The sequence below is a fragment of the Hypomesus transpacificus genome, chromosome 1 (assembly GCF_021917145.1).
Source record: "Hypomesus transpacificus isolate Combined female chromosome 1, fHypTra1, whole genome shotgun sequence".
Lineage (NCBI taxonomy): Eukaryota > Metazoa > Chordata > Actinopteri > Osmeriformes > Osmeridae > Hypomesus > Hypomesus transpacificus.
In genome coordinates, this window is record NC_061060.1 from 4,119,658 (window position 1) to 4,143,171 (window position 23,514).

At 39.1% G+C, this 23,514-nt stretch overlaps 3 protein-coding genes across 7 annotated transcripts; 1 reads left to right on the top strand and 2 right to left on the bottom strand.

Annotated features, from left to right (window-relative positions):
* Window positions 1-589: 589 nt before the first annotated feature.
* sparc (secreted protein, acidic, cysteine-rich (osteonectin)) lies at window positions 590-8,926 on the bottom strand. Of its 4 annotated transcripts, none has more exons than XM_047022040.1 (11): window positions 8,819-8,926; window positions 5,036-5,101; window positions 4,827-4,946; window positions 4,113-4,200; window positions 3,414-3,535; window positions 2,890-3,010; window positions 2,026-2,159; window positions 1,701-1,849; window positions 1,395-1,543; window positions 1,189-1,254; window positions 590-739 (listed from the first exon to the last, which is right to left on the bottom strand). In XM_047022040.1, exons 2-10 carry the CDS (start codon window positions 5,090-5,092, stop codon window positions 1,229-1,231), a joined length of 966 nt encoding a protein of 321 aa, XP_046877996.1. In that variant the 5' UTR covers window positions 5,093-5,101; window positions 8,819-8,926; the 3' UTR covers window positions 590-739; window positions 1,189-1,228. The 4 variants fall into 4 exon arrangements, with proteins under 4 accessions (XP_046877996.1, XP_046877836.1, XP_046877915.1 ...); XM_047021880.1 differs by having other exon boundaries at window positions 1,189-1,257; XM_047021959.1 differs by having other exon boundaries at window positions 590-1,254.
* Window positions 8,927-10,522: 1,596 nt separating this feature from the next.
* Window positions 10,523-12,718, bottom strand: atox1 (antioxidant 1 copper chaperone). Its single transcript, XM_047025694.1, has 4 exons — window positions 12,598-12,718; window positions 12,110-12,185; window positions 11,687-11,839; window positions 10,523-11,561 (listed from the first exon to the last, which is right to left on the bottom strand). Exons 1-3 carry the CDS (start codon window positions 12,604-12,606, stop codon window positions 11,715-11,717), a joined length of 210 nt encoding a protein of 69 aa, XP_046881650.1. The 5' UTR covers window positions 12,607-12,718; the 3' UTR covers window positions 10,523-11,561; window positions 11,687-11,714.
* Window positions 12,719-16,745: 4,027 nt separating this feature from the next.
* slc36a1 (solute carrier family 36 member 1) lies at window positions 16,746-23,514 on the top strand. 2 transcript variants are annotated; one of them, XM_047018744.1, is made up of 13 exons: window positions 16,746-17,039; window positions 17,166-17,225; window positions 18,173-18,247; window positions 18,545-18,671; window positions 18,792-18,882; window positions 19,309-19,397; window positions 19,833-19,922; window positions 20,054-20,138; window positions 20,346-20,564; window positions 20,893-20,991; window positions 21,251-21,417; window positions 21,528-21,697; window positions 22,142-23,514. In XM_047018744.1, the coding sequence occupies exons 3-13, from the start codon at window positions 18,217-18,219 to the stop codon at window positions 22,408-22,410; spliced, it is 1,437 nt and encodes a 478-aa protein (XP_046874700.1). In that variant the 5' UTR covers window positions 16,746-17,039; window positions 17,166-17,225; window positions 18,173-18,216; the 3' UTR covers window positions 22,411-23,514. The 2 variants fall into 2 exon arrangements, with proteins under 2 accessions (XP_046874700.1, XP_046874617.1); XM_047018661.1 differs by lacking the exon at window positions 17,166-17,225 and having other exon boundaries at window positions 16,747-17,039; window positions 22,142-23,513.

Consider the following 23,514-nt stretch of genomic DNA (forward strand, 5'->3'; position numbering starts at 1 on the left):
AGTGATTTCTCTCATGGTATGAGAGGGGTGTTGCTAAAGCCTATGCTTTTTTTGTGGAAAGGACTTGCTTCCGCACTTGTCAAGTCCCTATCTGGCTGACAAGGCTGAGATGGTAACTAGGTGCTTTCTACACAGCTCCGCTGTGTTTCTACACAAACCAATGGGACCTTTCCCTCTCATTGTACAATGTCAGTGGTCAAGGTTTCTTTTTATATAAAGAAAGTATTGACTGTGACTACTAAATATACGGTAGATCCACTTGTAATCTTAGTGTTGCTTTAGTCAATGACTTAAGAGTGCAAGCTATAGCTACAGCCTACCCTTTTTATATGCAGTTAAAAAATTGGTGATTCACATACAGTAACCTTTTGCATTTAATCTTTTGAGTACTTTCAAGTCATTTCACAGCTTATGGTTCCACATGTTCACTTCACTGACTATTAAGTTAGAAAACCTATTAAAAGCATGGCAGTTAGCAAACGTATACATTCCTTACATGCAGATGTTTTTGAAATTTTCGTAATTTTATTCTTGCAGTATTAAAAAGTTTGTTTGCACCCAAATGGAAGAACGAATGCCACACAACAAGTTAGTGAGAAAAATTCTCAACCTGCGAGACTCTTTCCTCATCAGAGTTCAAATGAGATTTCCTTTTTATTGTTTCAGTATTAATACACTTACACCCATGTTTGTGACATATAAACTTCTGTTTGTTTACTGGAGCAGTAGTCAAATGAATCTGAGAATAAAAACAAAAACAAACAAAAAACAGACAAAAATGAGTCCACCACCAAAGAGTTCAAGAACTAAAATGTTAAAAGCAAGAAAATGTTTTCATTTATTTAGAAACTTTATTTTTCATTTTACAATTTGTCTCCCCAAAAATTCCAATTGTTAAATCAAAGCCCCAATAATAATTAAAAAAGATATATATATAACAACCATAATCATGTTCTAAATGTCTTGAACACATTTACATCTCCAGTCTCACCGCTGTGTTATTTATTTGTCTATTTGGGTAAAGAGGTTCATTTATTTTTACAAAGACAACACAATTGAATAATCACTTTTCATGATTGTTAGTACAGACTGTGCACATCTTTTATTTTTTCAATTTTAGTGGTATAGGTAGATCGTTAGAAATTGCTGTTAGCACCGTTACTTTGAATTTAATATAATGCTCATCACCATGTCCCACTATAGTGACCAAGAACTTTCATGGATATGCTTAGATGACAAGGTCCTTGTCCACATCTTCTGCAAAGAAAAAAGAGAAGCGATGATAGGCAAATTATTAAGAATAAAACATCAACAAGTTAAAGGGACAGTCTACCAAAATCGAATAAAAAATGCTTTTACCATTGGTCAGTTTTAGTAAACTACTCAGTACTCACGCTCTTTGATACCAAAGCAGTTTGCCCACTCCTCCAGGGCAATATACTTGTCATTGTCAGCATCACACTGTTCGAAGAAGCGTGTAGTGCAGTGCTCCATAGGAATGAGGGGAGCCCGCAGGGGGGACAGCTCAGTGTGAGACAGATACCTATAACATACACACACAAGTATTTTGTGGTGAGTGGTGGATGGGGTAGACAGATAAACTGTAATTGAAAAGTCAGGTACAACGTAGTCTAATGTGTGATATACTTCCTCTGGCACAAATGGATGTTGAGGTGATAGATCTAGATATCGGCACGTACCCATCAATTGGATGCTGGTCGAGCTGTCCGAACTGCCAGTGCACTGGGAAGATGTACATGTTGTAGTTCTTCTCAAAGTCATGGGCCAGAAGGTCCATGGTGTGGTCTCCAGCCTGCAGCCTCTTCTCGTTTTCATAGATTTTCTTCACCTAGACAAAGATTCACAGAGCAGCAGAAATCTTTATCAAGGGGCTTGTACATTGAACTACATCTTGTTTGTTTCGATCAGATACTTGCGTTGCTGGACACAGCAAAGCCAATCTTTTTTTACGACAAGAAAAGACAATTGTATTTGACTTGATCAACGAGATGTGGGTGGACGTACTCTGAGCTTCTGCTTCTCAGTGAGCAGGTTGTTGTCCTCATCTCTCTCGAAGAGGGTCACCAGGACATTCTTGAGCCAGTCCCTCATACGCATGGGGAATTCATTCAGCTCGATGTCCACACAGGGAGCAATGACTGGGTTGGTAGGGGTTGACATTAGGAGAGATTTCAATACTGTGTCTATGTCTATATCATATATCACATTGTGCAACTGTACAAATTTGCATGACACGTAGCTTTTGAACTTGGATCATGACATGCAAAAAATGTCAAGTGAGTGATCCTTCAAGTCAAGTGAGTGAGCTTTATCTCTGTCTGAAACCATCAAATCTCATCTCCTTCTATGAGGACTAACTGTGTCTTTAGGCTTGACAGAGATTACACGCTGCAGGGCCCTGGAAGGCTCTTTAGGCCGCCCATCAATCAGTCAGCCAGACTCCTCATAAACTGTCCTTTTGTCAGTTTTTAAGCCTGGGGTCATGGTTGGAAATGGTCTAATCTAAGCACAAAAAATAATTTTAAAAAGTATTCTTTGGATGGTTTATTAATAACTAAATAATTGACAAACCACCAACCAACCCTGAACTATAAAGAAAACAAAACATTCTTCCATCTCAGCTTGTCAATTTTGTGAAAGGAACAGTATACAAAAAACTGGCCACAGTATTAATTTGTGCATGTGTCATTGCTTTTCTTGTCAATGTTTCCACATGCACAAACACACACAAGCACGTCACACAAACACCTATTTAGCTAGCTACAAAAACACCAAAAACCACCACAATTTGATGCTGTGTGGAGGGAATATTTACACTTAGGGGTAAGTTTAACCTTTTTTTTTCTTAGGTACATGCTCATTGCTCACATTTGCAAGGCCCAATGTAGTCCAGGTGCAGCTTATGGCCCTTCTTGGTTCCCTCCAGACTGCACTTGGTGGCAAAGAAGTGGCATGAGGAGTCATAGGTCTTGTTGTCAGTGCCACAAACCTGAGAAAGAGTCACGTAAGAGAGTCATTTAAAGAGTCATGTATTCATTAAAATCTTCAATTGACAGGAAACTATGTTTTATGTAATATGTTGTGTTTAGTCAAGCATTACCACCTAAGGACTGAATTGCACTCATTAGAAGCACATTTGTTTCATGTACTGTACTGTACTTATTTTTTAGATATATTTTCAGCATTATTACGAAGAGACTGTAGAGAGACAGGAAAGGCAGGACAGAGATGGGAGGACATGCAGGAGATGGTCAGGGCCAGAATCGAACCTGATCCCCTGCCGTAAGGCGTTAATATGTGGCATGCAGTTTGTGCTCATGTGCCCAGTGAACCACAGGGGAAGCCCTGTCCATATAACTTGTCAATAGAGGTGTATAAGATTGTCAGCTTACATGCTCAAACTCTCCAACAGATTCTGGGCAGGTGGAGGGGTCCTGGCACACACACATTGGGCTGTTGCTTTCATCAACCTCACACACCTTACCCTTCTTGCAGTGGTGGTTCAGACAGGGATCTAAAATGGAACAAATGAAAGAGCACAAAAAGTCAGTTGAAGTTCCTATTTTTCATCATGCAGAGAGTTCCATTCTCTTAAGTTGGTCTTTTAGTTTTGTGTTGTAGACTAAGTGTTTCAGCATGCACATGACTTATTCCTGGCTTTGGCAGAGAAAACATGTGGCCATTCCCCTGCCACATAAAAACTGTGTTCATCTGTGTACTGCAGCTGGGTGGAACACGTAATTACAGCTCTCAGTTAAGTGACAGCTAGACGTTACCATAAGCTAAACATTACCACTTTGACAGTCTAGGAAGTTTAGTCAACGTCACACAACACAGCTGGAGTAAAAGACACTGAAATGTAGACACTGAACCAGCAGTTATATAACAGGACATTATGGCTTTTAAATATGAAACTATAAATTGATTGGCATTATTTCTTTAAATAATAAAAAAAAAAATATATGGTTGAAGCTTGTCAAGTACTTATGAAATGGAAAAATGTGTGCTTCTGAAACATTAAAAAAAGGGACAATAAAAGGTATTCATTCATCAAACAAAGACGATCTAATGGCACACTGATTGAAACTTACTCTCTGCAATAACATCCTCCACAACTTCAATGGCTTCATCAAACTCTCCGGTCTCCACCTGCACTGGGTTGGCCCCCACCTCTACTTCCTGCATGAATGAAAATACACAGTTGGATAACGTGTGTTCAGAAGACTTACTATGTCAAGTAAGCTGACATATATCTCGTATTTCTCATCTCTAACATCAGTTGTATGAGAAAGCCAAGGAAACTTGAAAGGAATTGTATCCCAAGAGTTCTAAAGATACGTCTGTTTTGGAAAGTTCATTTCTACCAGCTATGTCCACATGTGGTAAACCAATGAAAACGTAATGGCTTCCTTTTGGCTATTTTTAAGGCTTGTGGGATTTTTGTCCCTTTGGACCTTAACAACACAGGAAATTATAAGGATTCTCAAGATTTTTTTTTTAAATTAAGACTGTTTTTAATTTTAAATTTAAATATACAGGATTGTATTTTATTGTATTTAAAATAATAATTCAACTGCAACACCTTAGCGTAAAAAGTCAAATAGGTTGTCACTGAACAAATCACATCTTTGACTCAGAAACGACAACGTTTTTGCTGTCACTCCTGTACAAATAAGAGGATGTATGTTGAAAATGGGAAACATTTTGTGACGACACATTATACAGCAATGAAACATTAACAACTTAGACCAACAGTAATCAGTCAAAAAGATACACAGGTGTGTGAGTTTTGGTAACTTACTGACCTCCTCCTGAATAGTCTCCTCTTCAATAGGCTCCTCATCTACAATAGGATCCTCTTCAAAAGGCTCCTCGACAACAGCGTCCTCCACAACAACCTCATCCACAATAGGCCCCTCCTCAGTCTGGGAAACCAGACATGCCAATGTTTATGCTTAGATTACAGGTGCACATTTGCAAACACACAGACACAGACACGTAAACATTTACTCACTGGAGCAGCCATGGCATGACCAGCCAGGCACAGGAGGAATACAATCCACACCCTCATCCTCAAAGCCTTTTAAGAGACATACACATTTAGTGTTAGCGTACAATTGATTATGTTAAGATTGTCTTTTGTCTTTCACACGCATTGAATTGTCATGGATTATCTTTAGCATGTTGTTGTTAGTACAAGGCAATGTGGTATACCTAAGTGACAGAGAATAGGATTGGATTGTACACTGTACAGAGCCTACTGTATCATGAAGGTAATGATGGTCCGAAAATGGCTGTTTAAAAGCTTTTTTCCTAGCTCCAATTAGTTTTGCATTTCTATGAGCCTTTGGATGTAAATAAAGCAAGTGAATACAAAGCAGTACAACAATACACACACAATTGTGTTTGTAAGTCTAGGGGTCTTTTTAGCCTGTCTGTTGGCTAACCACTATGCTGCAAATGGAACACCAAAAGTCAGATATTAAGATCACTAATCCTAGATAGAGTGATGGTTTGAGTCACATATGTATCTAAAAAGAGAGAAAGCTTCTCTCTCAAATGCCTAAGTGAATTGGTTTGATGTGATGTCTCTCATTTCTCAAAAGTTGTTTCCTAGTTTAAAATGCTCATCAACTAATGTGGAAATTCCTAACAGTGTTTCACTAATGAAATGATTATTTATTTAAATTGAAAATATGGCTATTTCTATAGCAACTGCCAAGGGGAAAGGTGTCTTTCTCTTTTTAGAGAAAGAAAGCTTCACTTGAGTGATTGTAAGTGGTGTTTCGTGACTGCTCCTTAAACAAATGATTCAGATAACAAGTTAAGACATGCACCCTGAAGAAGCTAGACTTTGCATCTTGATAAAAGTACACTGTATGAGTTGACAGGTATGCACGAAAAGATTTTCATATTTTTTTCTTTTCTTGTCAAAATCCTTTTTGATCTATGAGCAAACGTTTTGAAATGAGTGAGAGAGAGATAAAAGCAGGCTTTGGATCCCAGAGGTCAGTCAGTTTTCGGGGTTTGACTATAGTAGATGTCTACACATATGGAAAAATACTGTAATTCTTAAAGAGACTGTAGACGATGACGTCTTTAAATGTGCTGCTAAAGGAAAGTTCTTTTTGGATGGACGGTAAAGGGGTCTTTTTTGGTCTGGACTTAGCAAATAAGAAAGCTCACGGGTGTTATTCCTAAGAATATCAACAGACTTGAAAGTTTACTGTAATCATTAAGTAACGATTTTACAGATTCTTATTTAGTTAGCAAATTTCTAAGTTGGTAGAAAGCGAACCAATATGGTAGGGTGCTGGAGTTACAGCAAAACAAATAGTTTTTTTTGGAAAGCTGTACTCATAATCAAATAGGTCTGGGGTAAAGGGGAAACTCAACGGTATGAAGGATCCTTTTTGTCAGATATTTAATTTAGCAGGGTTGTTAGGTAAGCAAGCTGCCTTGGGGCGTAAACTAACTTGAAGTTGGGAAAACAGCAGCACATATCCTGAGTGTTTTTCAGAGGCTTTAAACAGTCCAGGATTAGAGAATTATTTCTGCTTCTCCAGGGGTCACATAACAGGTGGTTACATGTGTGGAAAGGGAGGCTTCGGGCACAGGGACACAGTCTCACAGTATCCTGTTTAAACGTGAAACTGCTATCGGAAGAAAAAACACAGAAAAAAGATTTTGCCAGGGGTTGAAAAATATGACACATTTTGAGTTTGCAACCTGTCACTACACCTGTCCGTTCGACAGCTTTGCCTAAAATCAATCAACCACTATATTATTAACGCTATGTCATTCCCCACTTCCCCCATAGGCGATGAAAATAGTACCCATCCATCTTTCTTATTGTAATGGTGTTATTGAAACACAACAGGAGTATGATCCACAAGCTTTGTAGATAACAGGATCACAAAACAGTTTTGCCTTGAACATTTTTATTTTCATGTATTTATACTCACACTTAAAATAGGAATGCATTGCTAATCTTGAAATGTGACAATTCACACATTAGATTTAACATTAAAATCGTCACTATTTTGATGACCCCCCGAAAAAACGAACAAAGTAAGTCTCAACTGCAGTAGATTGTTTGATGAAAACGTTCCTGGCTATAGGGTCCATGAAACTGGAGTGTTAAGTAACATGACCTAACAGGTTTTCCCATCCCCCTATTGAATAGACCCTCTATCAGTTTTTTCTTTCTTTCAATACCTCTTTTTAAAAACGTTTTTTTTTCTCTATTGTTGTAAAATATGATTTGGTTTTCACACTAACTTGAAGCCAACTCCCGTTGTCAGTTATAAGGAATTATTTTCTACATATGATATATTTTAAGCTTTGTCTACTAATTTAAGTTTTACATTTCAAGACACATTCATATACACATGTTGCAATGAAGTAATGTGTGATTTAAGATGTGTGACATTTGGCAGCCTTTTTTCTACTAAACAAAGGCTCTGGGATATCCTCTCTTTGTACACTGTTTACAGGGATCATGGTTCCCAGCCTCACAGCTTCTCTGGTGTGCAAGGCTTCCTGAATGAACTGTAAATCTGCACCTCATCTCTCTCTCTCTTTCTCTCTCTCTCTCTCTCTCTCTCTCTCTCTCTCTCTCTCTCTCTCTCTCTCTCTCTCTCTCTCTCTCTCTCTCTCTCTCTCTCTCTGTCTCTCTCTGTCATGTGCTGCTTTGACTACCTCACACTTCTCCCTCTACTTATCTTTCCTCTCGTGAGTCTGATCTATACCATTTGCATCTCTCAGGTACTCAATATTTTTAAGATGTATCAAAATGTGATGTTAGGTTCAAACTTAAGACTACTAGGAAACCAATGAGAGGGACAATGCAACTTTCAGTCATGAACCAGGTTGCCAAGGGAATTCCAAATGTTTTCAACCCCCTTGTCCTTTCTTAGCCTGGATTAGCCCTCCAACGACAGCTACTTATTAGCACTCAGAACCTCGTAAACAGTATTCAGAACTGAAGGATTTAAGGGGGTAAAAAATTCACTCAGAAAAAGAAAAGAAAATTTGGTTTGGTTTGGTTGACCTTTAATTTGGTTAACAAGCATTTGTCAGTAAAGAAGACTGCAAGTTTAGGAAAATTGAAAGCGGATGACCCATCAAGAGTCTGGCATCTGTAGATTCTCACAAAATCGTCAAACAGCTGGTGGGGGATTGCCATGGTAACTTGCATTCCTTTTGATGAGAGTAATTGGGGGGGAGGGCTCTATCTGTTTGAGAACAGTTTGTCTCTCTCAGGCTTTGTAGACTCCCATCCCCCCACCCACCCCTGCCTTTTCCAGTTCTCACTCCTCCTATTGCCTATGTGGCACACAATACCTCAGCACTGTGTTGGAGAACAGTGTTGGTCCAGAGAAGCATTATAACAGACCGGATCTTACAGTTTGGTTGCAGAAGTTAGATGTGACTTCTCACAACAGAGAGAGAATAAACTCACAAAAAAATGTCAAATTTTTGTTATTGTGTCTATTTAGAGGATTATCAAAATACAGTATCACACCTAACCTTCCTCTTAAACTATGATTTACTTCCCAAAAGTAAGATAATAAAGTATAGTTTTTCCACACAAACCTGAAACCTTTCTATGAAAGTATGTGCTATGACAAAACTACAAATTTGAGTATGTTCAAACAATGGCATAGATTATACTTCTAGGTTGAGTAACACTAATCTGTAACAACAACAACACACTCAAGTTTAAACCGAATTCCTGAATTATAAATGACAAATGAAAGTATTTTACAAATGGTAGCCTAAGGATTGTTCTTACCTTCTGTAGACAGAGCAGAAAAGCCAAAAAAAGCAGTCAGCTGTCACAAGGGCTAGGAAGATCTAAAGCTACAAGTTCACTCAGAAGACTTGCAGAGGCAAGATTTGCAGAGGGGCCCGCCTATGCAGACCCTCTAGCCTCCCCTTTCTCCACTCAGGGTGGGACGGTCCACAAGAATTAACTCTATACTCTCACTTACGTGGATTGAAAGTTGTACATTATAAAAAACCCATGTCAACTGAAAATGATTCATTTAATTTACATCTAATTTATTAATCACTATTCCAATGACAGTTAAGGCGCCTATACTAGTTTAGTGTTTAATCATTTTCTGTTCTGCAGCATTTTTTAAGAAGTATTTTGTGATGATTCATCATAGGCCTTTATGTTAGACTGCCCAGACAACACACCATAAAAGCTCAATTGAAAGTTTGTCCCTTACAGGTTTAGCAGAAATGTGTGGCACCAATGTATTTCTACATTTACATTAACTTGGACTGATGCTCATGGTGATTAAGAATAGACAATAATCAGATCAGTTTCACTACATATTTCTTTTTACAATGGTGTCAATATATTTCACAAATAACCTTCTACTTACTCCAGAGATATCCCAGAGCTCTGTCTCTGTCTCAGGAGAAGGGACATATTGATAGTGAAAACACTGAATATTTAGTTCAGATTCTGTGATTAGAGAAACTTGAAGCCCTAAACACCTGCTTTAACCTAATTCATGATCAGATTCTGTAACTACTTAAAGGTGGTCATAGGTGCACAACATGGAATGGAGATCAGTGGTAGATTATTACTGTCTGTTCCCTACAGAGCAGCAATCCCGGAGTGTAAAAAAAAACATCTGGATGAGACAACTAGAGGAAAATAGCTGCCATGCAACGTGGCATTTTCCATTCTGGCTGCAGGATCAACCAGACTAAATTCAATGCAAGGCCATGGAAGAGGTGTAATTAAACTTACTGTCGCAGCCCGTAGACGTGGCACAGTCTTAGTGCTTGAAAAAACATTGCAAATTCATTTCCAAGAAAGAATTGGGAGTGAAGATTTAACTGTTCCCTTCAAAAAGTAAAAACAGACTCTGATTTCACTGTTTATATAGAATATCCACTGTCTATATTTGCAATACTTTCTGGACAAAGTTTGCAGTAAATAGACTGTATTTGACATTGTCTATATCAATATATCACAAAACCTTGTGGCCCAACTACAACAAACCAATAATCACACAGCCCAAGTGGAAAACATTCACCATTCAATTCAATGTTGAATACTTGGGCACACAAGGATTGAAAGCACTATATGACAATGGTATTAGAACACAGAAGGAACAGACTAGCAAATGTAAATATGAGAAGCTGTGCACTTCATACAATTGTTTCCAAATAAACAAAAACAATCCAAGAACTGGAAATTATGTTAGCAAAAGAAAACTACTTTTCTTTAACTAATAAACTCTGCAATTGACTTGTTTCCATACTTGATGACAAATGTTCATGGGTATTCTTGGCCATTAGTTCAAAGATCTGCAGTGTCTTGTCAAATCAGAATAAGATTATATACCACCACCAAGTGGTGGAATTGTAAATGTGTATTTAATACAATGATTATCAATGTCTACTTGTATTACAAGTACATTCCACAAAACAACTTATTAAATGATATCAAAAAAGAAACCGAAAAGGACAAAAATGTAGTGGAAATCTTTTAATTTACATACATGTGAGGGATCTTAGACATCATCTAGATATACATTATTTCATTTTTTTACTACCCAACAAAGTGTAAATAACAAAAGGTATTTAAGTTAAGGCAAAGCAATACCTCCCAACAATTCTGCTATCGCAATGGTATTGAGTGTTTCATGTTGATCGTCAAGATACAAATGCTTTTTTTAAACTAAATCCAGTGATCCCAGAAGATGTGACTGTTATGGGTCTGTGGTGAAGTTGCACATGAGATCTGGTCTAGGATTCAAATGGGATTCAGCCATTTGCTTGAATCCCATTTTGATCATTTCTGTAACTGTATTAATAACGCAAAGACATGTCGTTGGAATGTTAGCTTTTGTGCTCGCATCGTTTGTGGGCCATTCAGTTCTAGTGTATTTGTATGAGCTAGCCAAGAATTGAGGACAAAACTTTGAATACAATAGTGTATGTCGTATCAATACAATAGTAGATAAGTGTAATGACTTTTGTAAAAAATAAACCATTAGTAAAGTATGACCATGATATTGGCTAAGTTTTCCATGTGCACAGTAAGAGTAATGTGACTATTCCTATTTTCTATTTTACTTGTACGGTTAGTAAATAACATGTTTAGTGTAAGCTCATTGAACATATGATATCAAATGAATACAACCATTTTGAACATTTATCACTACACACCAGAAGAGGAAGTGTTTACAAAGGACCCGCCGTTACTTTTCGGTTGACAATGCCCATTCAACTGAGCAAGTTAGCACTCATGTATAATTTCTTCTGGTGGTATTGATCTAAATTAACTTGGCAAAAAGAAAATACTGTTGACCGCTCAGAATTGGCATCTTAAGAATATTGGGACACACCAACACCACATGCTATCTCTACCTAGAGGATGAAGCAAATGCGATATCAAGTTCAGCATATAAAGAGCAACTCCTCCCCAATTGTCTTGTTTCTTCCACAATTTCAAAGGGCTTTTCATGACTGTTGATGATTCTTCACTTTGCATCATCAGCAAAAAGCACCTGTCACACACAGAACATACCATACATAACATTGAACGTTGTGCACTGACTAAATTGTCTAAGTTGTCTGCTAAATTGAATACATTAGATTATGTACGTACAGACTGTAAGCTTAGACATATCACCTGTTTATAAAGAGCTAGTCAGGCATCCTTATTTGGGGCCATTGTACGTGACACCTTTTCCAGTTTTCTTCAACGTTTCAAGAAGAACATCAACATCCTTGTCCGACTCGATCCAGACTAGGCGCTTGGGTAGGTCAATGTCAAATTTGACATCTTGGCCCAGCAAGTGATATGAAAGTCACGTCACTAAGTTGCACACAGCTCACCAAAGCAAGGTGACTTGAGTCTAGATATTGTCTGGGTTTCCCAGATTCGTTAAGAAACTCTTAGGCGTTCTAGAGCGCTCTTAGAACGTTCTTAAGAAGCTCTTAGCATTAAGAGCTCCTTAACGAATTTGGGAAACCCGGCCATATATATATGTTAAATATTTTAAAGAATGCTTCTTAAATAATTTAAAGAGAAATAACAGAGCAACAGACTCACCACCAAGTTTATTGAGGACTCTGGTGACTGCTCCCGAGCACCCCTCACATGTCATCTCCACTTTAAACTCGTGTCTCTGTAAATAATTAATCACAAGAACTACAGTAACTTTCTTTCGCATAGTACGAGACGTACACATTTCTAGTTAATTAGCTAGTCCTGTAGCTGAGTTAATGGCTGGCTGCAGATGGTAGTATTAGCTACATCAGAAATGTTTTTGAAGTAGGTCCATGCTACTGTAATATTATGGACAAGCTTGCTCAAGACAAGATTAACATTTAACTAAGCTAGCGAACCTACTAATATCGTACCCGTTTTACAGTGCTAACTACACAGTACAATACTAGCCTAGCTAATATACCGAACTACAGTTGGGTCTCCTAGACCGGATTATTATGTTAGCTTTCCCAACTTGTTTTGCTCCAGGTTTCAAAGTGGCTAGAGCTAGTAAAACTAAAAGGGAGTTCACAGGTAAATCAAGACCTTACGGTAGTCATCTTTCTGTGGTGTGACAGATTTCCAGAGCAATAAATCAATAAACCGGCTTTGGCTCCGTCTTACAAACCGTCAGCCAGGATGTTAGAGCTACGTATGAAAAGCTGCGGAATTCGAGTCCAGTTTTTTTCCTTTATGAAGGTTACTGCAGACTGCCACCTACTGTAAGGGAGTGTGGGTTTGATGGATAATAGAAACCAACCAATCAACCCACCAAAGATGGTCATATCAGGGCTCCCAAGTCTCACGCATTCGCCTTGAGACTTCAGACTTTTTTTGTTTCAGATCTTTGGGATCTGAATTTCACCATTTGAATGAGAAATGTATTTTGTGTAGGCTAATAATAAATAAAAAAGTGGCTCCAATTTTTAGGCTCCAATTTTTCTGATCAGAAATTCACCATTCGAATTCAAACAGTATTTTTTCGGCTCAAATTTTTTCTTCCTCGTTCAATTTCAACATTCAAATTCACCATTTGTTTGAACACCACCTGTCATTTTGACCGCAGTGAAGCCACAGCAAAACATCTTCACACATCAAATTCCAGAACCCTGCTTTCTTGACCCACGGATATACTGAAATGCCTTCTGAATATACAGAAATGCCTTCCGGATATTCTGAACTGACTTCCGGATATACTGAAATGCCTTCCAGATATACTGAAAATGTTCTCATAATCTTACATCCTCAAAGCTTCTTACTCATCCTAAGGATGTGAAAGTGTTTCCTATGTGTCGATGCAAGCATTTTACGGATGTGAGTTTTTAGTTGTATGAATGCGTGTGTGACCATTTCATATGTGAATGTGAATATGTTTCATAGGCTATGTGTCTATGAGAGCATTTCACATGTGGATGTAAGTTTTCAGTAGTATGAATGTGTGTGAATGTTTCATATGTGAACGTGTATGTGTTTGTGTAAGGAAAGTCTGACATATTTCGACATTAGGGGGGGTCTTAGAGCCGTCTGTAAAAACGTTCAGATGAGTAATGTATGCTGAAATATGATTATCCCCTCGGTCACCCATATTTAGACAGCTATACCCCTCCCACTATTTTTCGAGATACACAATGTCCATCACAGATGGACCAACAACAACATCTTTAAGCTCCATAGCAGCAGCCCTCTTTAGAAATTGCAGTTGGTGCAACTGCGGCAAATGTGTATAGAAATGTATGGCCTACCCTCTATTTCAACCTGCACTGTTTACAAAAGACTGTAACAACTTGTTTTAAGGAGGTTACACAGGCAGATCCTTTCGGTGGGTGGAGTATCTAGGTGTTGATTATATCCTAATTAGTCCGTTCATTTTAGTGATTGCTCTGTTTCCACAGATTTTGTCATCCTGCGACATCAAAGGTGGAGACCAAACTGGACCTACTGCCCCCTTGCCCCCTGATATATTATAGATTTCTCTGCTGGAAAGTTACCAGGGTGCTTATCTGCTTGACCCTAGAAGACGTGAACCCAGGACATGGCAATGTGTAATATGACCACTAAATGTTTTTGACTAACAGTATAGGCAAGGTATTTAGCATTCTGGGGCAATTCTGGTTTGTAAAATGTGGGTAAATATGATAGAATAGTGGAAAATCGTTTTTCAAAACTGGGACTGTTGTTTAAAAAATAAAACAATATTCCGGCAAAACCGGGACGGGTGGAAACTATGCTGGCCCCTTAGAGTCTGTAAGAAGAAAGTCGTACAACTGTGTTGATAACATCCAAGTGCACAATTCCATGGTTCACCACCAGCAAGGAGATGACCACAAGTTCCACACCATAGCATAGTATGTGTAGCACACATAGCCTCAGTGATAAGAAATTAAAGAATCTTCGCACTTTTCATTAGGCAAGGAGCCTTTGCTTTCCTACACATACATTACTTTCAAATTCAATTCAATTATAGACTATTCAATTTGTTGTTAATACCGAAGAAAATTCTGAAAGGCTAAGATCATACCTGTCAGCATTTGAGTTCCAAAATCCGGGAGACCTCAGAACAGGGGGGATCATAGACAAAGGATGCCAGAGGCAGGCTAAATGCAGGGCCAGTGCAGGGCTGGAGGGTGCTGGGGGGCAGTGCAGGGCTGGAGGGTGCTGGGACCAGTGCAGGGCTGGAGGGTGCTGGGGGCCAGTGCAGGGCTGGAGGGTGCTGGGGGGCAGTGCAGGGCTGGAGGGTGCTGGGGCCAGTGCAGGGCTGGAGGGTGCTGGGGGGCAGTGCAGGGCTGGAGGGTGCTGGGGGGCAGTGCAGGGCTGGAGGGTGCTGGGGGGCAGTGCAGGGCTGGAGGGTGCTGGGGCCAGTGCAGGGCTGGAGGGTGCTGGGGGGCAGTGCAGGGCTGGAGGGTGCTGGGGGCCAGTGCAGGGCTGGAGGGTGCTGGGGGCAGTGCAAGGCTCGAGGGTACTGGATCCAGAGCAGGGTAGAAAGGGCTGGGACCAGAGCTGGGTGGTGACTGTTGAATATTTCACACTTGACACTTTTCCGGAATACATTTATTGTAAATAAAACCACAAGGTGGAGATGTATAAGTACACTGGTGAAAACATACCTCCAATCATCAAAGGCTCAGACTAGTCGGTTGGGCGCACAGAGAAATTATGTTTGATAATTGAAAGCTTTGGTTTTTCCTATCAACAATAGGCCTGCTCATACATGTGCTCAAAAGTCTCTGTTAGGTAAATTTCTTTATCAAGTAGTGCACAGAGTCAATGAAGTCAAGGAAGTGTATTACTTGCAGCATGGAGCATGTGGAGGCGGAACTCTGTCACCTTTTAATGTGAGCTAGTCAGTCTAAAGCTTGTGGAAAGTTTCATGCTTTGTTTGCAACAGTTTTTGACACCTACTCTTCAAACATGCATTGCAAAGATCAAACAATCAGCATATTTAAGCAAAGCATGAACTTAACACAGATGGCTGAGTGGTAAGGGAGTCGGGCTAGTAATCAGAAGGTTGCCGGATCGATTCCCCGCCATGCAAAATGACGTTGTGTCCTTGGGCAAGGCACTTCACCCTACTTGCCTCGGGGGGAATGTCCCTGTACTTACTGTAAGCCGAGCGTCTGCTAAATGACTAAATGTAAGACAAACCGGAACCTTCCTTGGGTGTTCTGCTTCTGCTCAAACACATCTGGGTGCAGTGGTTTTTCTTTCTGAGCGCAAAGATGTCACAGACACACACACACAATCTCAGTTAACAGGCTGACTTACAAGAAATGAAAATACACAAACAAGCAGAACAGTTTCAGTTAGATATGTACTGGCATCTGTTCTTCAATTACTTACATTTTGAGCATCTGTATTAGCCTACTTAAACCCTACAATACCTGAACTTCACACTCACCTGGGCAAACTGTAAGTGTAAACAACGTTGTTATTTAACACATTTTATAACTTTACGTATTTGCTTAGGTGACAAGCAGGAGACCCATTGTCTCTACACATGATGGCATTCAGTCTGTTTACAAGTTAATGACTACCGTATATGTTATAAATAATGGTACTTATTCATGTTTCTTTTAATTTATTTTTATTGTAACAAATGTTATATTACATAAAAGGAAACACTGTGATGCATGTGATGTCATGTAGCACTGTGGAACATGTAACAAAAACACATGTATTTCATTTATTTAACATTGTACATTACATAACCATTGTGTGTTTACATGCATGAGTATGGCTTAGTGTTTCTTACATCCAGAATTATATTTGTAAGTAGCAGACTTTATTGTGCTGAGTGCGTTACATCATTTTCCCCTCGATATGTGCGATACTCAAATCAGTGTAACACTTTTCAAAAGGCATGGGAATTGTCAATGCCTCTTGGAGATAAGAAAATTAAATTCCTCCGTTGATATATTGTTACATTTGCAGCCATATTTAGTTTTTTTCGCCGTAGCACCACTGGAGTCTATTAGTGCAATTTCTACCACTAATTCAAGTTCCCCCGTCTACTATTCAAATTCTCCCATCTACCTGCGCAGATACCAGAATGCAGCATTCTTGTGTTACCACATTATTGAGTGACTATAAGGATGTGTATTTTTTTCTTTGTGTGAAATAGGAATTGACCTTTACACACTGATTGAGCCGTAGTGAAGCAAACATTTCACAAGCCGATAAAATAACTTTGATGTTGACATTTTTGTCAGATGCAGCAGTTCGCTAACTTCAGACCGATTTAGGGCGAGCCACCTGCGAGTTCCGAGATCTTGAATCAGCTGACCTGACAAGGCACCATCCTCAGATCACATGATCAAGCGCTCTGTGCCATAATAAATGCATTGGTCGATCACAGCAAAATGACAAACTCAAAGTGACCAGCCTTGCTTCGAGAAAATTACGATTTTCGAAATATAGCACCAGTTATATCGTTAAAATATAGTAAGCATTCTAAAACGCATGATAACAAAAGGAATATCCTGAATCTTTTTTAAAGGTAAGTCGCCTTGAGCCTGAGGTCTCAACAACAAGCTAAGTTAGCTTGCTCGTTGAATTAAATAAAAAGAGATGTGTTGTTGCCAGAGTAGGCATGCATTGAGTCTCTTTATTTTTGTCTTGTCAGGGATTGGTGCTTGCATTGTTAGCGCGCTTGTTACTAGTATCTCCCTCCCAAGCTAGCTGGGTAAGTTAGCCTATACTGTGTACAGTAAACCTTGCTAGCTCAGTCCCTTGCTGTTCTGCATTATACGTTATTTTAATATGAATAAGGACGACACAATGCCTTTTGAGTGATACATTCATAGACACAGACAAAATGTCATGCATTCAGTAGGCTAATCTTTTCGTGTCCTAGCCTATCTTTGTTCATAAACTCTAGTCTGTTTAAAACCCTTCCCCTGCCTGTCCCTGCAATGCTGGTGTGGGGAAATCATTTTGGAAGTGTTCCTGCTAACTATAGTCAAGAGAAGTTATAAATTAACTCAACATATTATGTTGTATTCCGTGATGCGTTCACTGTTGATATATTTTGTAGTTTAATATCCTTCACAACAAGTGCCTTACAGTTTAAATATCTGAGTAGATCCATCTCACGCTATACTAGGGGTGTAACGATACACAGCTCACGATACATTACGTATCACGATATTGGGCGTATGATACAATATATATCACGATATTTTGAACATTTTAAATGAAACTGAAATTCAATTAACAGATTTCCAAAACCATTTAACATTTTCAATTATTGTCTTTGTTGTACAATTTAGTTAACTCAGTTCAAGTGATTTCTGTAAATGCAATGAAAGCACGCATGACGCAGGTGCAGAGTAGGTCGCGCGCTGGTAGCTCAACCAATAGGATCAAACGGACGTCATATTGTAAAAATATTGCCATAACTCTATGATACATATTGTAAAATGTTTGAATTGCGATATATTGTTCCACGATATGTTGTTCCACCCTGAATTATATTGGTTTTGCCTACTACCCTCAGTTTTTTATTGGCCTTACAGGGGAGTGAGGCACAGGTGCAAATGTAATTTTCTCTGACATCAGTGCTAAATAAGCCATACATATTTTGTGTAGGTGTGGGAAATGCTTCCTCTATTAAGTCTTTGTATTTTTCAGAGGTTGGAAGAGAGGCGAGGCGAGATCCAACCCGAGACCCAACAATGACGTCGAATCCTAATTACCAAGAAGAGGGTATACTAATTGTGTTACCTTGACATAATATGTCAATATCATGTAGTTAGGAATGATGAGGACCACAATTCAGCATTACATAGGATGACTAGATATTTTACAAATCACTCATGGTGTACACAATTTGGTATATGATTTTCTACCTGCTGAAAGAACATTTGTTACAGCCTGACATCTCAAATGACAGGGGTCAATACTCCATAGTGTGTAGGTTGATGAGGAGAAAAAATATCCATTCTAGATTAATATGTGTAAATTCTTTTCAACGCATGGTGTTTTTTATATTTTTTATTTCAGGCCCAGTTTCACCCAAAATAGCAAACAGCCCATCAGAGGAATCTGCCCTGTGCACCCCTCCTGCTGATCATAGTCCAGCAAGTGCTCAAAACCAGTACCAACGGATAGGAGGAGAGTCAGGGACTTCGTAAGGATGGTCCTTTTTGCAGTGATTGTGATATGGTTATACATTCGGAGGTTATTCCATGTGAAATGGTGTATGAGGTTGTGCAGGGAGTTTCTTGTAATAGGATTTTTTGCATTTCAGGTTCTTCCAGACTCTGATCCACTTACTGAAAGGAAACATTGGAACAGGGTTGCTTGGTTTGCCGTTGGCTGTGAAGAACGCAGGGCTTGTGGTAAGCGTACTGTCGTTTTAGACGATGGCCGTTTTTCTTGATTAAGCATCTCACCGACAGAAAATGCAAACATGGCAGCTTTGATAATTTTCTTGTCTCCTTGTGTGTTTTGCATGGACTACACACGTCGATGGAGCAGGTTATTTGATAGTTGAGAGGCAGGGTCGGAAGTAGTGTTGTGCACACAGTGGAGTTTTCATTTTACTATTTTTACTTTTCATCAATTTGTGCTTGAAGTTGTGTGTGTGTGTGTGTGTACACAATTAATACAAAGCTATACCTATTAAAAGAACGAATTCACCAATATATATATTTTTTTTTTTTCATATGTGGGTTGCGTAATCAAGAAAGCCCCTGATGCCGTTATTGTAGATGTAAAGATAGACACGCTCTGAAATGACCACTACAGACATTTTTCCTTCACAGTTGGGCCCTTTGAGCCTGTTTGTTATGGGCATTATTGCAGTCCACTGTATGAACCTGCTAGTCAGATGTTCCCATCACCTCAGTGCCAAGTGAGTATCTTGAGCTGTGTTGAAATGCAATGTTCTGTGTTCCGCACATTGTGTTATCGATAAGATTGTAATAAATGTTGTATGCGTGCTTGTAATATCATGATCACTACAGAACCTCTGTGTTCAAGCCTGGACTTCAAATGCATTGTTTTGGAACTATTTTGGATTTGGGTCAGATGGAAAACGTTCTTTGCCTTTTGCGTTTACAATTGTTCCTGATCTCTCTTATCTATGTTTGAACTTAATATGTAATTAAAACGCTGACATGCTTCTGCAACCATATACAGTTAATGATCTACAAGTGAGACACCAGAAACATTGGCACAGGGATAGTTATACAATAAGACAATTTACAGAGGTACAATACTTCCAAATTTTCAAGACAACCAGCATGATGATATTATGGTTATTACAGGATATTTGTTGTCATTGCAGGATGAACAAACCGTTCTTGAACTATGGAGACGCTATGGAGTATGGGATGGAAAATGTCTCATGGTTAAGAAGACACTCAATATGGGGCAGGTAAACAGCCCATACGACAACAACATGACATGACTAAAGATCAGGTCATCTTTATATAATGCAGACCTCATTTGGTAATACAATGGCTATTTGCGACCTGTGACATGTTTTTTGACTGTCCTCTCTTCTAGACGGCTAGTGAACCTGTTTCTTATCATCACTCAGCTCGGATTCTGCTGTGTTTACTTTGTCTTCCTCAGTGACAATGTGAAGCAGGTGACCGACCGAGAAACACACATTCACTCACTCCCAAATCAACTTCTCTGTAAAAGAGATTCAGTTGAGGTCTCCTAACAACAACGTATAATACAATCCCCAATTGTTATTATTGTTACAAGATTCCTCTGATGTTCCACATCTCTGTGCACTTACCCAAAGAACACCACTCAATGGCAAGTGTGTCTGAACCATTATTTCCCCCAGGTTATAGAGGCTGCTAATGGGACAACCATGAACTGCAATACCAACCAGACGGCAGTGATTGTCCCTAGCTTTGATTCTCGTCTCTACATGCTCTGCTTCCTGCCTGCTTTCATCTTGCTGGTTTTCGTCCGTAATCTCACGTACTTGGCACCACTTTCCTTCATAGCCAACGTGGCCATGTGTGCCAGCTTGGTGTTCATCTACTTCTACTCCTTCACGGTAGGGAGGCAAACACTCATGCGCCCACCACGCAGAAATACATACAGCCACAATGATCTTTTGTTTCTGACTGACATTAGACTTGATAATGCTTTGTCACAATCAGTGGTTCCAGATGTTGCAGTAAAATACAAAGTAACCCTTTATACTACAAAACATCCATTGCACTGAGAAGAAAAAATGCTACATTTGATTTGTGCTTTAAAAAAAACTGCTTAGCAAAATAAAACGAGTTTCCTTCCTATGGATTTCAGTATGGTGTTGTTCTGTTGTCTGCTTTTCATTTAGGTATGTATTTATTTAAATGTGTTTTGTTTTACTTTTCTAGAATATCAAATACCCAATCAATCTGCCCTTGGTGGGGAAAGCCAATGACTATCCACTTTTCTTCGGAACGGCTATATTCGCTTTTGAAGGGATTGGAGTGGTAATTTCAAACTTGTACAGAAACACATGAACAATATCTCCTCCTTGTCTTTCATTACATTAAAGTAGGGCAACCAGTTCAACCAGTTGCAATTTAAATATGTTATTTTCAGACAACTGTCCAAGTTAACATTTTGTCATATTTAATTCCTTTCAATCAACATTTTTGAATACATTACTTTTCTTTCACCTATTTGTAATGGAGTACAATTTTGGAAACCTATGAAATTGTCCTGACATTGTGTTGTTGAAATCCCCAGGTGCTTCCTTTAGAGAACAAGATGCAGAATTCCCAGAGTTTCAACAAGGTTCTCTACATAGGAATGGCAATGGTCACCACGTTCTACATCTCTTTAGGCACCGTTGGCTTCATCTGTTTTGGAGAGGAGATAGGGGGCAGCATCACTCTCAACCTACCCAACTGTTGGTGAGGATTACTAACACACACCATGTGTCCTGTATTGACAATTGTGAAAAGACATGTTATCCTTCGCTTTTCCTAATGAGGTTATATGTTTTATTTTGATGATCTCGCAGGATGTACCAGATTGTGAAGCTACTCTATTGTTTCGGCATCTTCATCACCTTCGCGCTGCAGTTCTATGTTCCTGCAGAAATCCTTATTCCTCTGGCAGTGGCCCGCTTCACAGAGAGATGGAATCTGTCCGTCGACTTATTCATACGCACAGCGCTCGTTATATTTACCTGTAAGCTCTACTTTTGTACCTCTTGTATTCAGTGTGTTCTTGGATTGGATACTTCTCGCACACAAAAAAAGAACAGAGTTTGGGTTATCTTTCCAAAATGACGATGTACATAGGATTCTATGTAACTTATTTTTATGTTGGTATAAATTGTTAAGTATTAGGTCATCATATAAAGTGCCCACTGAACCACCTTCTCTGCATAAACCCTTTATGAAAACATTATGGTCACCAACAGCTGGTAGGGTCTCAGTCCACTTTCCACCTTTTTGAATAAGGAGTTGTTAAATAAAAACAACAATTGTATTATTGACCATGAAATTCTACACCCATCCACCAAAGGTTTTTTTCCTCAATAGATTTTAAGGTTGAGTCATGTCCTAGTATTGACAACAGCTAAAGAAAAGGATGTATTTCATATATCTCTCCTGCCCACCCTCTTTTTAGGTCTCTTGGCCATTCTGATCCCTGAACTGGACCTCGTCATCTCATTGGTGGGCTCAGTGAGCAGCAGCTTCCTGGCTCTCATCTTCCCTCCCATCCTTCAGGTCCTGACATTCCACAACGAAGGCCTGTCACCATGGTCGAAACTCAAGAACCTCATCATCAGCATGCTAGGTCTGGTGGGCTTTGTCACAGGGACCTACATATCTGTCGAACAGATCATTCAACGTAGTAGGAAACACAACTATCTTTCAGATCCAATGATCCATTGATACCTTTACTGAGATGTATTGGATTTCCTGGTGATTCCTCCTTAGCTGTTCCAAAGAGTGATTGATTACATGCTGTTGTAAGCAATGTTTGTAGGTGATCGTCCTAGTGGTACTTTATAATTGATTTACTCGGTGCAGAGCATTGCAGGAAATTTCCTTTAAGCGTTGCATTGCACATTATCGTTGCCATAAACACGTGTGCTGGTCAAAGTTTCGAGCGCACCGCACTTTAGGAAGAAGGTGCTAATGGCAAAGCTTTTTCTGAGGCTTTTTTTGCAACCGTTGCAAAAGGGGAAGAAAAGATGCAGTGTGATGGCCTTATTCTGTGTCACATGCCTGATTGCTTTATTATTTGTTTTATTATGAGTAGCCTAGCCAATGGGATATGGAATATATCCTGTAGTCTGTAAATTTGAATTTATATAGCATTGGTCTTTGCTACATCTATAGAATGTATACCAAACACTGTACATCAAGGGACTGTAATTACACTTGAACAGTAAATATTTATTTTTAAGTTCAGAAATGCATACATTTACTGTTGTCAAAACAACCAGATTCATTATGTTGCTGATGGCTGCTGTATTTCACAAAATGGTGGTAGGTTGTTGAGGTTTAACCATAAAGAAAAAACCCCATAGCCAGGGACATGTTCACACGACACGTCTGAGGACAGAAAGGGGAACATGGGAATAGTTACCAGTCACACACTTCCTGTCACAGACACAGAATTACGTTTTAAAACAAAGATTGATGTCTTGGATTAGATGTCCCCTTTTTCAAACAAAAGTGTTTTAGGTTGTGTTTGTTTCATGTTTTAATTGTGGACCATGTGGGGGCAAATAGCTCTTGGTGCCAGCCACCATTATTGTTCACTAACAATTATTATATAGATGAAACTGGTTAGTGATGAACGTGATGCAGTGAATCTTCAAATCTCGTTCACCTCAAGTTACAATTTCAATGAAAAACAATCTTGTTATTTAAAATGTATCAACGTGTGCAACATTGTATGTTTTGTTTACCGTAACATTGTATGTATTGTAAACATGTTGTATGTTTACGTCATTGCCAATCCAGACAAATAAAATACTCATGGACAAA

Bases quoted from the DNA above. Each gene is read 5' to 3' on its own strand.
- sparc (XM_047021880.1), bottom strand. From the start codon at position 5,092: ATGAGGGTGTGGATTGTATTCCTCCTGTGCCTGGCTGGTCATGCCATG. The intron at 3,536-4,112 runs GTAAGTTTCAAT...GTTCCATTTTAG, and splicing joins GGAGGATGTTATTGCAGAGA to ATCCCTGTCTGAACCACCAC. The intron at 1,850-2,025 runs GTACGTCCACCC...ATCTTTGTCTAG, and splicing joins CTGAGAAGCAGAAGCTCAGA to GTGAAGAAAATCTATGAAAA.
- atox1 (XM_047025694.1), bottom strand. The intron at 11,840-12,109 runs GTGAGTCTGTTG...TGCTGGGCCAAG, and splicing joins AGTCCTCAATAAACTTGGTG to ATGTCAAATTTGACATTGAC.
- slc36a1 (XM_047018744.1), top strand. From the start codon at position 18,217: ATGACGTCGAATCCTAATTACCAAGAAGAGG. The intron at 18,672-18,791 runs GTAAGGATGGTC...TTTGCATTTCAG, and splicing joins GGAGGAGAGTCAGGGACTTC to GTTCTTCCAGACTCTGATCC. The intron at 21,418-21,527 runs GTGAGGATTACT...ATGATCTCGCAG, and splicing joins CTCAACCTACCCAACTGTTG to GATGTACCAGATTGTGAAGC.